At 41.9% G+C, this 13,440-nt stretch overlaps 2 protein-coding genes across 3 annotated transcripts; one reads left to right on the top strand and one right to left on the bottom strand.

The window, feature by feature from the left end:
- Window positions 1-1,625: 1,625 nt before the first annotated feature.
- LOC121186642 lies at window positions 1,626-5,170 on the bottom strand. Of its 2 annotated transcripts, none has more exons than XM_041045427.1 (2): window positions 5,015-5,170; window positions 1,626-4,186 (listed from the first exon to the last, which is right to left on the bottom strand). In XM_041045427.1, the coding sequence occupies exons 1-2, from the start codon at window positions 5,031-5,033 to the stop codon at window positions 2,691-2,693; spliced, it is 1,515 nt and encodes a 504-aa protein (XP_040901361.1). In that variant the 5' UTR covers window positions 5,034-5,170; the 3' UTR covers window positions 1,626-2,690. The 2 variants fall into 2 exon arrangements, with proteins under 2 accessions (XP_040901361.1, XP_040901362.1); XM_041045428.1 differs by having other exon boundaries at window positions 1,626-4,183; window positions 5,015-5,135.
- A 2,217-nt stretch (window positions 5,171-7,387) lies between these two features.
- On the top strand, window positions 7,388-13,024 carry rrp15 (ribosomal RNA processing 15 homolog). Its single transcript, XM_041045432.1, has 5 exons — window positions 7,388-7,483; window positions 8,990-9,297; window positions 9,643-9,740; window positions 9,829-10,018; window positions 12,528-13,024. Exons 1-5 carry the CDS (start codon window positions 7,444-7,446, stop codon window positions 12,672-12,674), a joined length of 783 nt encoding a protein of 260 aa, XP_040901366.1. The 5' UTR covers window positions 7,388-7,443; the 3' UTR covers window positions 12,675-13,024.
- Window positions 13,025-13,440: the final 416 nt, after the last annotated feature.

Below are 13,440 nucleotides of genomic sequence, written 5' to 3'. Positions count from 1 at the left end.
CTGTGTCACATGATGAAACAGGAAACAGAGGTGATGTGCTGCACATTGTTTGTATTTTGACACGTACTTTTGTTTCTGCACTGCTTCAGAATCAGTGCTTTCTGAGGAACAGCTCAAATATGATGCTGTTTAGAAACAATGTATTTCTTTCTATTTGTGCTGCAGTAAAACTTGAAACCTCAAACTGAGACAGAGTTGTGTTTATGAGCATAGTTATCTGAATGTGGAAATATCGAGAGTTTCACTTCCTGTATTTTACCAGTGGATTGTCCTTTTCTTCACCTGTTGCAGGAGCTGCAGATGTGCCGTGCTTCACTGTGAGAAACAGGTTTCACCGCATTCTGTCACTTCCTGTGTATATGTGTTCTTTGCATAGACTGTGTAAAAAGCATCCTTGTGTTCTCACTCACTTCGCTTCTCCCCAGCCCTGGCCCCTGTCCAAATACAGTAACTTCTGGGTCCAAAAAACCAAGATGGCGATGGCCAAAGAGGCTTCAAAACGGCAGCTCACGAAACAATGTGTGATGTCACAGTGCCACTTGGGTCTCGTTCTTTGAAGGTGCTTGAGAGAAAACATATAAAGCCATCGCATCATTGGTTGTGGTCCAGGTCCAGGGTTTGGTAAAAAGTACAGTGTGTTTAGTGAAATGGGATAAATTGGCCCAGGGACTGGATTTCAGAAATCTACTTCTGTCCTTTACATTTGGCGTGAGATTTGAGAGAAAGTCTTCTAGTGAAATCTGGGAAGTTAGAATTTAAACAGAAGCCAATGTCTGTAAATACTTTTTCAGCTAAATGATGAGTATAGAAGTTATGATACAGTGTGCCCCTGGACAAAGACATGTTAACATACACTGTCACACTGTAGCATATAATGTATTTATTTATTTATAAAAATTACTTTATTGATCCCTCCTGGGGAAATTACTCTCTGCATTTTACCCACACCAAGTGAACGAAACACACACACAAACATGCACATGCACTAGAGACACTGGGGTGTCCCTAGTGAGGGTGGGGTGGATCGGTGCCTTGCTCAGGGGCACCACAGCCATGGTCGCAGAGGCACAGGAGGCGTGTCTCCTTCACCACCACCGTATCCATTTTTTGCGCTTGGTCGAGGGATTGAACCCACGACCCTCCAATCTCAGGCCGGTCCAAAGTCCAAAGCCGCACTCTTAACTCACGGCTGGCCTCATAATGTAAGATATTATCACTACAGTAGGAGCCTCTATCACTTCATCTGAGACATATCTGTGTTTCTGTTTTTCTCTGTGCTCCTCTCACTGGTTTTAGGTTTCATGTTTCATGTTTTGGAGCTTATTTAGTAAACAGTGATGTCACATCTCAGTCTCAATCTCAATGGTTGCTGGCTTGTTTGGTCAATGTAATCTGTTAATGTGAATTAGATTAAACCCTGCCCACACAGTCCTCAGTTTTTAAGTTAAACTCTTTGGAAATAGTAACAAATGTGTTGTTTTATTCTTGGTTGTTGCTTTTTTAGTCATGAACATTTAATGACACAGAGGTAATTTCAAACAGTGGCTTTGGTGTCACCTCTGGCCTTGGGCCCACTCAGTAATCTATCCATGCCTCAGGTCATGGGGAAAACATGGCAAACAAAATAGAGCATAACAAACATTAATTTCTTTAACTCCTGTTCAGATATTCATTTTGTTGCAACTTCATGTTCTCATGATATATTGTCAGCTTCATTATAAAAACACTAAATGAACATTTCACATCAAATGTCCTCTTCTGCTCCACTCCAGTGTAATGGATAGTATGACTTATTTTCAACAAATCCTGAAATCATGAAAAGATCTTGTCTGTCGGTATGTTCAGACATTCTCTACTCTGTCTGTCAGCTCCAAGCCCATTGGTTCCTACCGAGAATGTGAATCTTTAAAAAAATACCCCACACATACATAGTTTCATTGCTTAAAAACACTCTGTAATTTCCTAAAACTGGAGTTATTGTCAAAGAAACAGGAGGAAAGGTGTATTTGCTGGGGATGTTGGGGAAGAAACTGCTTCACTTCCAGTTTCCTGCAGCAAACAATTCCTACAGGTGAGACAACTTCAGCTGGTGACTTCCCAACCCTCTGTCTATACAAAGGCAGTGATGGAACAAAGTGTGTTACTACACCCTCTGAAGCTTCATCACGACAGTACTGCGCTGCAGGAAGCAGGACTGTGTACTGCTCTCAGAGTGGAGAGAACGAGACAGGAACAAAGAAGACTTTGTGCTACAGCAAGATCATGACCCAGGACTTTAGTGGATCAGAACCAGAAGGTGGCTTCACATAATGAAGACCAGCACAGTCTCCAGACCTAAACCCCATGGAACTGGTCTGGGATGAACTGGACACAAATGTGTGGGAACTTCTGATCCATTGTAGAAAGAAGGTGAGGAGTGTGTTCAGCTGCTGGAGTCAAACATTTAGATTCAGTTTAGCTCAACAAGAAGATTCAATGATTCTTTTAAAATTCTTTTAAAATATCCAATTGTTTATTTGTTCTTTGCTTTAATTTCAGAAACACTGAGACACTGAATTATTTCAATTTCAGGAACTGGTAAAATTGATAGTGTTCTAAAATTGGTAGTGACTGGTAGTGTATCAGACTTTGATACACACACACACAGATTCAGTGTTGGTTCCAGTATGCACATGGGATTTGCTGATGTGTTAAAATGGATTGGTCATGGCGAAAACGTAGGCCACAGGCACCTGCAGTCCAATGTTGACAATATGCCCTTTTCCCATTCCTAATGCCCCAATAACCAACCCTGCTATTGTTCCCAGAGTTCCTGGCCATGTGGACCACCTTCCAGCCACAGCTGCTGCTGCACCCACTGACACCCCAGCTGCCCCCACCACCCCCAGCAGTGCCCCAGCTTTCCCCCCTTCTCCCAGAGCTGGGGCTAAAACTTCCACCACAGCCAGTAAACCCCCCGCCAGTAAAGCTGCCCCTACAATGACTTTCACCTCTCCCGCTGCTCGCCTGACCAACGGCCCCCCAACCGTGGCCCCTAAACCCAGTTGACACAGCTTTGCCACAAAGAAAGCTGCATTCAGTGCTTCCAGACAGGATTGGTGGTTCATTCGAGCACTGATTTTTTCTCTGGACTGCTTCTGCCCTGCTGCTTGCATCTTCATGGCAGTTGTTACAACCACCTGCCCGGCGTGTAGTGTAAGCATGGCGATGACAAACGTTGCCAGCATTCCCATGCATCCTACCAACATCCAGAATTTAAAGTCAGAAGATTTCAGAAGCAGATAGGCTATGACCGCAACTAAAACCAGAAGCACTATGAACACAGATGGGTGGCCTCCATAACCAAACACCCCAAACCCTGATGTTACTACAGCAACCACTGTCATGGGTATCCCTGAGAAAGCCAAGAAGTCCACATGTTTGACCACTACGCTGTTGATCCAGTCTTGGATGGTTCGTTGCTCCATCTCTGCCTCTTCACTCTCCATCTTCTTCCTCTCTATCTCCTCTCTTTGCCTTCGCTCATTGGCCCATGTCGTCTGGTGCTCCATCCCGCTGTTGCTACCTCCCTTCTCTAGCGTCAGGATCCTTTGCTCTATCTGCACAGCCACTCTCTGTCTCTGCTGAGACTCTGTAATCTCAATCTGCTTCCTCTCCCTGGCCAATGTTTCAGATCCCAGAGTGCAACAGGCCTCTCCCTGCTTCCAGAGGAACTTAAATACAAAGTGCAGGGGTGGTTTGAGCACACTGAATATGCTCAGCGCCCACAGAAGGCCCACCATGCCATAATTCTTCACAATCCATTCAACCGCAACCCCGAGTGTGGCTCCACTGAGAGCAGTCCCAAAAGCCCCGGCCAGTCCTGCTGATGCCCACAAGCCAACAGAATGTGTGTGGGAGGCCCCGCAGCTCCTTGTGGCCACAAACACTGAAGCTACTGCTGCTGCCAGAATCACACCAGCTACTACTGAGGTCATCGCTGTCGTCAGTGCTGTGGCTCCAATAAGGGTCCCCAGCCCAAGAGCACCCACTATCCTGACTTCCTCCATCACTGGTTTCAGTGGTTCCACTGTAGTCATCACTGCCAGGGTCTTGTCCACTGGGTCCTCTGTGGCTCCTAGTATGCAGCCTCCCACAGCTCCCAGTGCAAACCCCACAGCTGCCTCCATTAAAGGGCTCCTAGCTTCTGAGACATGACAAGAAGAAAACTATTAACCACAGCAGAAGAGTCATTTAATGTAATGGTTGGTTGGCTGTGGTTGTCTGTGGGGTTATTTGGTTTCTTTTTCCAGACAAGAAAAAATTTCTTCAAATTCAATTTGAAGAACTTTTGCTTGATGGATATTTTGACAATTTGTTTAGCGTGATTGATTGTTTAGTAGTTTTATGAAATATTTATATTTAAGAGTATTTCCTCAGGAAAAGAGGATTCTTTGTGTAGTTGAAACTGTAGTGGAAAAAAAGATGACACCAAACAACAAATAATGTCAGTGGTCTGGACAAAGGTTGAATTTTAGTGTTAAATGATACAGAGTGGACCAGGTCCTATTTCTTCATTCAAACATAGCAGTTTGTGATTTTACTGATTTTCTGTTGAGATGTGTAAATGTGAAAAGTTGCCACGTGTCTGTAAAGCATGGCAAGCCTGCAGTCAGAGACTCTCACCAGACTGGCTGATCTCGTTTAACCAGTAGAGCCACCATGCTGCCATGATTCCTATCTGTTCACACTCTGCATGTGACTCTGATACTTCATGACACAAAACTATGACTAGAATGGTCAAGGTAGAAAAAAGGAACAATAGAAAGGGTGAATATGTATATTTTAAAAATTCTTTGTATACCTAAAAATAAGAGCAGTGAGAGTATAATCAGCAGCAGAGAACATAAGAGGAAGACTGTGTTTTCTTCAGCAAAGTTTACACAAGCAAAGTCAGCAATCAATCACTGAACCTTTCAGTCATTATGACAGAGATAAAGGAAAATGCAGATTTAGAGAGAGGACATGTCCTTACCCAGTTTAGTCTGTGCCATGTTGCTCTGATATGGAGTTATGTCAGGCTTTCTCCAGACCGGTCTGCTAAGTATGTGGCAGCACCCTGTGAGTCCTCAAATGAGGCTGTTCCCTGTTTATATGACAGAAGCCCAGACAGGATACACCCACTACAGGTTTGTCCTCCCTGTATCCTCCCTCCTGTGATCCTGTCCTGATCTCCAAGATCTCTGCATCATGCTGGTATTCAGTGTCACATGTGAGGCAGCATTCCTGCACTAGCATCTGTCATCGTTTATCATCACACTGTGTCACAAGTCAGATGAAGATCTTCTCCCAGCAAATTTAATAAAACAGAGCAACTTCTTGAATAGGAACAAGCATTTTATGATAAATAAATTCAAGAATTGCATGAATCAGAGTCAAACTACTCTCACAATGGGCCAATCAGAAAGAGAAATTGAGACAATGTAGGTTTCATGCAGACAGTAAGATTAAAAGTAATGAGAGGGCAATAGCATGATTAGTAATAGCAATACAAAGAACAACAAGAAAACAACTAATGATGGTAAGACTAATAGTAGGAATAATAATAATAATTAATGAGACTGGTAATGAGGGTAGTAAATGGCCCACAGCAGCAGATCCAGACTCTACAGCTCCGAGGGCAGATGAACCTGCAGAGAGCAACAGCAGAAGAGAGGAGAGAAAGCATAATATAGAACAAAAATATTAAGATTGAACATGTTTTTGTATTGTCTATTTTTTTCTTACATATTTTTCAACGTCATTATGTCATTATGTCTAACTACATAATAAATATTCTAGCTTTATTTTAATTGAACAAAGATTCTTTATTGTGACAGAATTCCTGACAGTGTTGATGCTTTGACTCTGATTCCATCACTGCAGCTCAGAGTAACATGAGGAGAGTCTGTGAGCAGAATTGTTCATTAAACCTAAACCCTCTGATGTCTTTTAGAATAATGATCCACGCACTGACTTCTCTGTTTTAGCTACAGAAAAATTACGTTAACTTTTTTTAACCTGCTTCCTGTGTTCATAACAATTTTCTATTACATCGTTATGATGTTACTATTAATACTATTTCAGTAAGAAATTTTTGTACATACAGTAAATCCTCAGTCTGACATTTCACCTTGTTAAATATTACCTTTGCATGTTGCTATAACTGAATTTACCTGCACATATCACTGTTTCTTTTCACTTCATATTAAGTACTCTATTCACGGTTCTGACAATGTTGCTTTTAATTAACTCTCAGCCTCTTTCACATGATCACACTCATAGCCATGTAGATAAACCCAGAGTTAACTGAGCCAGTTTATAACTAGCTTCGTAGTACAGGTGATCCAGGACTGCCAGTGTTTATCTCAGTAAAGTCAGGAAACCAAAAGATATCCTTGATATGTTGAATTAGCTTTGTAGCACAGGCCTCAGGTCAGTGGTTGTGCTGGTTTTTGACTTCTACTGACTGGTCAGAATGAAACGGTGGTGACTGTATTGCTGAACCCATTAAGTCATAAATATGCTGTTCCAAAACATTTTCAGGCCAGGCACAAGTTTACGTTAGTCTTTTGACACATGAAATTAAATCTGAGTAATGTTTGATGAAAAGATCTCAGGTAATATGTACAGTGTGTGGCAGTAAAGTCATAAATGGAATACCTGCAACATAACAGTCTTTACTTTTTTATGTGTCATGGAGAACCTCAGACTTAAGAATACTATCAAAAAATGCAGCCACTTTATTGCCAGGAGGGTGAAAAGAAAAAAAATCTAAAGGGCAAAAAAAAAAGCTGTTCAAAGGCATCACTTATTTTACAACAACAAAGTCCTGACCTGACCTGAACTGTGCTAACACTGTTAAGCCTAAAGCTGATTTTTCCTATCATGACTGATAAAAAATTGTGGAAAATTCAGTGGGGAGATTCTCCTTTTTTCACATGGAACTACACATTGGGCTGGAGTCATGGTTTTATTTAACAGACTGCGGTTTTTGGCAGGATCTTCACAGCAGGTTAAATACTAGGATTGGCATATGGACGGTCTCTCAAGGAAGATGTCAAAGATGGTAAATTAATTTATCATCTATGAGGATGCTATATAAGGATAATCAGTTTCTTAATGAATCATAAAGTCATGTCTAACTTCTCTCTTTAAGCTGCAGTTCTTGTTGCTCACATTCTTAAGTTTAAATTTTGTTATAACAGCCCGCTGAGTGTTTAAATGTTTCTCTTTCCCCACGTCTACTATGACTATATGTATGACTGAATATAAGGAGATATACGCACGTGTATACATGTATATTTTTGCCGGTCCGTCACTCAGCTCAAGGGAGGGAGGGGACGGAAAGGGGAAGGGCTGTAATAGTGGCGGAACCACTCTGCTCGGTAATCGTACTCTACGGATCTATTTTAGTGTAACTCCATGATGGCAGCTTTGTTGAGAAGACATGTGCAGGAGTCAGGTGAGTTTGTGTGGCGCGTCTTTGTGCTGGACTCTGAAAAACAGGGGTGTTTGACGCGGGTATTAATCTGACACAAAGACGCTGTGTATGATAACTGTCTGTTTCCTCTGGGGCGTCACAGCGAGCTCCGTAGCTAGCTTAGCACTATTCCACGCTGCTAGCTTAGCATGCGCCCCGCTTCTGTTAGCCTTTATCAAGCCTCAGCTGGAGTGGACCTACAACGCGCGCATATTATAAACAGATTCAGTTGTTGTGCTGCTTGTTTCTTTCCACAACACTAATGAAAAACAAAATGTCACAGCTGTCCAACGGACACATCCCAAGGAGCGTGTCGTGTGTCCTCTCCATGACGGGGACACCCCTCCTCCCACACAGAGCTCAGCAGGCCTCCATCTGTCTTTCAGGCAAGCGCTCAAATCAAAAGTTAGCTTAGGCAAGTTCCAGGTAAATGTCTGTGGACATTTCCTGGGGAACAGCGTTGGAGCTGTAATCGGCCTTCACCGTCCAACACTTTACAAGTCAGCTCTGATGAGACCGGTGACAGTTGGAGCAGTGTTTACCTTTCCAAGCAATCAGAACCAAACTGGATTGATTCAAAACCAGAGGCTGAGCCGGGAAATAAAGAGAATAACATTCAGGGACTTTTCTGAGAGCTGCTATGAAAGCAACAGACATAATTAACTCTGCTACAAATTTAGGATTTGGGTTTACAGTTCCTTTAAAGTGGTTCTGTTCAGCAGCATCTTCAGAAACATTATAGAACAACAGAAAGCCTTTATTGTCATTGCACAGAATACAACAAAATTAGGAGTGCTACTCCTAATGCTGTACTCCCTGCTATACATCTGTCTGTGAGATGGTCCCTGAGTCTTCACTTATAAACCTTGGCTTTCTGAATGAGGCCAAATAAAACTGAAACAAATGTACACCTCTGCCCAGCCTAAACACTCACATCTGTCTCACTCTTAGGATAGCAAAAAGACAAAAGGAGAGTAGACAATGTATAACACATGATTTATTTGTTCTGAAATATAGTAAGTACAGCTGTGTATAATGCAGATTCAGCATTTTCAGATTATCTGGACCAAATTATCACCTACCATAGACCTCATAGAACTCACCATTAGCATATCTGATTTTTTTTATGAGGACCCAAATGTTATTTCCCTAGAAACTGACAAAAATGTTGAGAAATGTAATGTGTCACAATGTAAAAGAAAGTGAGAAATTTCTGGATCTGTAATGGGTTTTTCCTGGGTCCAAACCCCATCCCTTAAACTTTGGTGCAGATTAGTTCAGTACTTTTTGTGTAATCCTGCTGATAAATAAACAAACAAACCAAGTGAAAACATAACCTCCTTGTCAGAGGTAGTAAATTGTTTAAATCTAGTTTTCTTAAGTGAATTTTTATTCTTTTTTTTTTGCCATTCAGACACAAGGTTGGGTTCATTATTAAGAACGGCAGTATATTGCCCTCAACTCATAGTGGTTTTCTTTGTCATTCAGGGGATGACACCGAGCCGCAGTTTGAGGACAACAATGACCAGAGTGACTCTGAAGAAGAGAGTGAGGAGGAAAGGTCAAATAATGGAGCAAGTGATGGCGGGAGTGACGGGGAGGTGGCAGAGGATGAAGACGGAGGAGAGGATGATGAGGAAAATGACAGTAATGCCAATGCTGGATGGGCAGAGGCCATGGCAAAGATTCTGCAGAAGCAAATCCCTGAAAGCAAAAGCAGCATCCTGGTAAAGAACAAAGAGCTGGACAAGATAAAGGAGAGAGAAAGACAGGAACTGCTGGAGAGGAAGAAACAGGTAACGAGCCCAGTGAAGCGGACATTCATTCAAAAGTGTGTGTATATATATGCATTTGAATTAATAGATTTGTACATATACTTATTTATAGTTTTTGAATCTTTTGTTGTGTGAGTTCACACAATAAAGGATTCAAGCGGCTGTTTCAGGTGTCAGTGAGACATAACTTATGTTTCTTAGAGCCTCAGGTGAAGACTGCACAAAGGTTTATAAAACTCCCGACAGGGTTTGAAAGCTGTGGAAAGGAATCAGGGTATATTGATAAATGTGTGTTTGTGATGTTGTACAGAATGAACGATTGGTGGCAGCTCAGTGTGAGGATGGATTTGTGCTTGTGTCCAACAGGTTGACAAGAGGCGAACATGGGAGATGATGTGCAGGGAGAAACCTGACATAGTGAAGGACCGTGAGACTGAAAGAGCTCTCCAGAGGATTGCTACCAGGTGTGTGCTCCTTTTTTCTGTGAGGTTTTGTTTGACGTTGTCAGAACCAAATGTCATTCCTGATGCCACGGCTTCTTTTTCTGCTCAGAGGGGTGGTGCAGCTGTTCAATGCAGTGAGGAAACACCAGAAAAACATGGATGACAAGGTGAAGGAAGTAGGTGGCTCAGAGAGGAAGAAGGCCAAGATTCTTTGTTCTGTGTCTAAGAAAGACTTCATCGACGTGCTGAGGGGGACAGAGGGAGGTAGCGGAGGTACCGACAAGCCTGAAAAAGATGCTGTGAGTTCTGTATTGTCATCTACTTTGTTGCTTTGTTCTGTTGTGTGGGTTACACTACTTTATGGCAATACACTCTCCGTGACATTATTTCCTGTTAATATGAGCAGAGACACCCATTCATAGTAGTAGCAGTACAATGTCTCTATGATATATTGGGTCAGGGCTTTATGTTAAGGCTTCTCTGCTTGTCTGGGACAAGTGGATTTTTTTGTGGGGCCAGTGGAAGAGAAATTGACTTAAATTTATGTGCCACTCATCACTGGGCTGCTTAGTTAAATGAATCACTTCCATTCAGAATACTGATCTGAAACAAATGCCCATGGTGAGTCCAACTCATAAAGTTTTGATTTACCTATGAGGAGTTAATCCAGGTATTCCGCAGAGTAGGAAACGCTCACAGTTCAACATTGTACCTCAGAAAAGCAGTGCTGGTGATGTAGCTTTAGGCTCCGCAGCTGGGCCAAGTGCCAGAGAAAGCACCAAACAGAAGAGACATTACAACTGCACCCAATTTGACTGGATGCATTAGCAGCTGTAATATAACGAACACAACATCGTAAATGTTAAATACTTCACTGTACACTTCACTCTTAAACATAACCAGGGTTCCAGACTAACAGTGAAAATGTGTTCAGGACAAACAGAGATCCAAAGGGGATTTTATAAATATTTATTTATTCATTCATTCATTCAAACAGTCTCTTAGAACATGATAAACTGAACCTGAACTACTAAACTGAACTGAATTACTGTCACTCAGTCCATTACTCAGCTTAACACTGGTCCATCTGTCTCCTCTGTTGATCTTGAAAAAAATGCAGCACTGGTAAACAAATTTAAAGGACCCTGAGTCTGAGGTAACTTAAGGACAAATTAAGATGGATGTATTTTTATTAGTTGTTGGATTGAAACACCAGCTGCTTGTTGATGTTACTTGCTAGCTAACTTCACAGGTGTTACCCTGCCTCTGTGTGAGTATATTAGCTAAAGCAGACTTTAGATCATTTCAGTACATCATTGTTGTCTTTTTTGTCATCATCTAAGCCTTAAACATTTAGTTAACATAGCTTGTACGTCGACAGTGATTACAGTTACATCCTTAGGCACTGTGGTTTATCTGCGTATTGGATGGGTTGGGTTGTAATAATGAACATTCTGATCAATAGCAGATGGTGGTGAAATGAAAGCAAACGAACAACAGGAAATACTAAGAAATAGCAGTTTCTTACATGTAACTATGATAATCTTTGAACACAATAAGCTCCTCAGCTCTGCAGCAGCAGGACAAGGCTTCAGGGCTCTGGACTGCAGGTCATGAGCACGGCTGGGCTCAGGATCAGAGCTGTTCAGCAGTCAGAGAAAAGATATTTCACGACATGCTTTGAAAAGTACAATAATATGAAGCTGGATTGTAGAGGCACAGTTCACCTCGGAAATGTTTACAGTTACTAAAAGCAGCATCTCTAATCTTAAAAGAATCATTGAAGAAAACGATTTACTTTCAGCCTCTTTAAAGAAACAAGAAGCTCTGGCTATGAAGGAAAACACAAAAGAAAATTTCTCCCTTTCATCATATTCATTTAATATGATAAAAGTGGATTAAGGAGCTTACAACTCAGGCAGAAAGAAATCAAGGAAATCTAGTGATGTATCTCCTCAACATTTGAATTTTCTTATCACCTTTTCTTGTCACTAACATCTATAGATATAAATCTATTAATTTAATAATAGGTAAGTGCAGAAACAACATTTTGATTTAGGGACAGTTCACTCTGGAAAGGTTAAAATAGTGTTTTGGGAAGGTTCCAGGATGATTGTGAAAAAAAGTTCATCTGGTGTCCTGCTACAATAAAGTTAGCAAAGCACCAACCTAGAGAAGTGTGACCTCTGCTCTCACTTAATCAGTTGCATTTAGATTACATTAGAGATTAGATGCTACCGTACAAACACAAGAAAGATGTAAAGCCAAAGGGCATCCGTCAAGTTCTTCAAAGAGTCCTGAAAAATATTTCTGCTGAAAATGGCACAAATGCTCTTACCACAGCATCTGTGCCACTAATTCATCACATGTAATTGCAAAATAACACAACCAATGAAGCTGACAACCTAAACCTACAGTTCAATTCAATTTTATTTATATAGCGCCCTCCACAATCAAAATTGTCTCAAAGCACTTTACAGAGACCCAGAGCCTGAACCCAGAGCAAGCACTAAGTTAAGGCACACTTAAATTAAAGCACAAGCTTAATTCTTTGCTACACAGTTCTATCTCTTACATGTCATTATGTGAAGTATGTGTTTCTTTTCTAGCTGACCTTTTCACTGTCTAACGAACTGCGATTTCACTCCATGCTCACACGGTGTCACTGCTGCCTCATGAAAGCACTGATGAGACGTGGAGCAAACCAACACTCACTCAAGCTTAAGCTTACAGCACAGGAAGTAAAGAGTATGAGCTGTAGTGTAACTTGGTGTGTGTGTGTGTGTGTGTGCGTGTGCGTGCGTGCAGGCTACAGCAGACGAGAAGCCTGCCTGGACTGTCCTCAGAGACGACTTCATGATGGGAGCCACCATGAAAGACTGGGACAAAGACAGTGACAAAGAGGAGGCTGATCCACACTCAGGAAGGGGAGTAGAAGAAAGTGACTCAGACTGACACTCCACAGAGACTGAAGGCACTGTGTCAAGCAGGCTGCGGTGCCTTCAGGGACCGTTGGGGGAAAAAGACAGACTGGTGAATGCGAACCATCCTGTGCTGTGATGATAATATATAGGTGGTAATATGTGGAAACAGAATGTAATAGAGATGAGACAGGAGAAAGTGGAAGAAGCTCCTCTCTGTGAGGAGCTGCAGGTTCTGAGCTCCTTCTTTCCATCGCTGAGTCAGCATCAATTCGCTCCTGTTCACTCTACAAACTTTTATCATAGAACAACCTGTGATGGTGTGAACTCTGTAAATAGGAATGTTTTGTACAGTACTGGTTGAATAAACAGCCAATTTCATGTATCACCTACAGTGCTGTGTTCTTCCTCTGTAGATTGGACTCTGGTGTCAGTTTGTCCAACTACAGAACTTTCCAGAAGCCTCAGGGATTTCTGTGTGTGTAAGATAGATAGATAGATAGATACACTTTATTCATCCCTCAGAGGGAAATTGTTATGTTACAGCAGCAAGTAAAACAGTCACAAAAAGAAAGGACAAGTTGACAAAAGAGTGTGTGTGTGTGTTCATGATCTTTAACAACAATGGAGCTCTATGGCTCAGAGGGATAAGACGCATTAGGCCTGTGCATACACACATCAAGTCCCAGTTCTGTATGTTCTATACTGAACCCAGCTCCTGTATGTGGAACAGGTGTTGGAAGGGACTTTCAGCCTCAACACTCCCATACACACACCTCGCCTTGTCTCACATCTGTCGG

The sequence above is a fragment of the Toxotes jaculatrix genome, chromosome 8, assembly GCF_017976425.1.
Source record: "Toxotes jaculatrix isolate fToxJac2 chromosome 8, fToxJac2.pri, whole genome shotgun sequence".
Classification (NCBI taxonomy): Eukaryota; Metazoa; Chordata; class Actinopteri; family Toxotidae; genus Toxotes; species Toxotes jaculatrix.
This window is presented reverse-complemented; position numbering and strand designations above follow the sequence as displayed.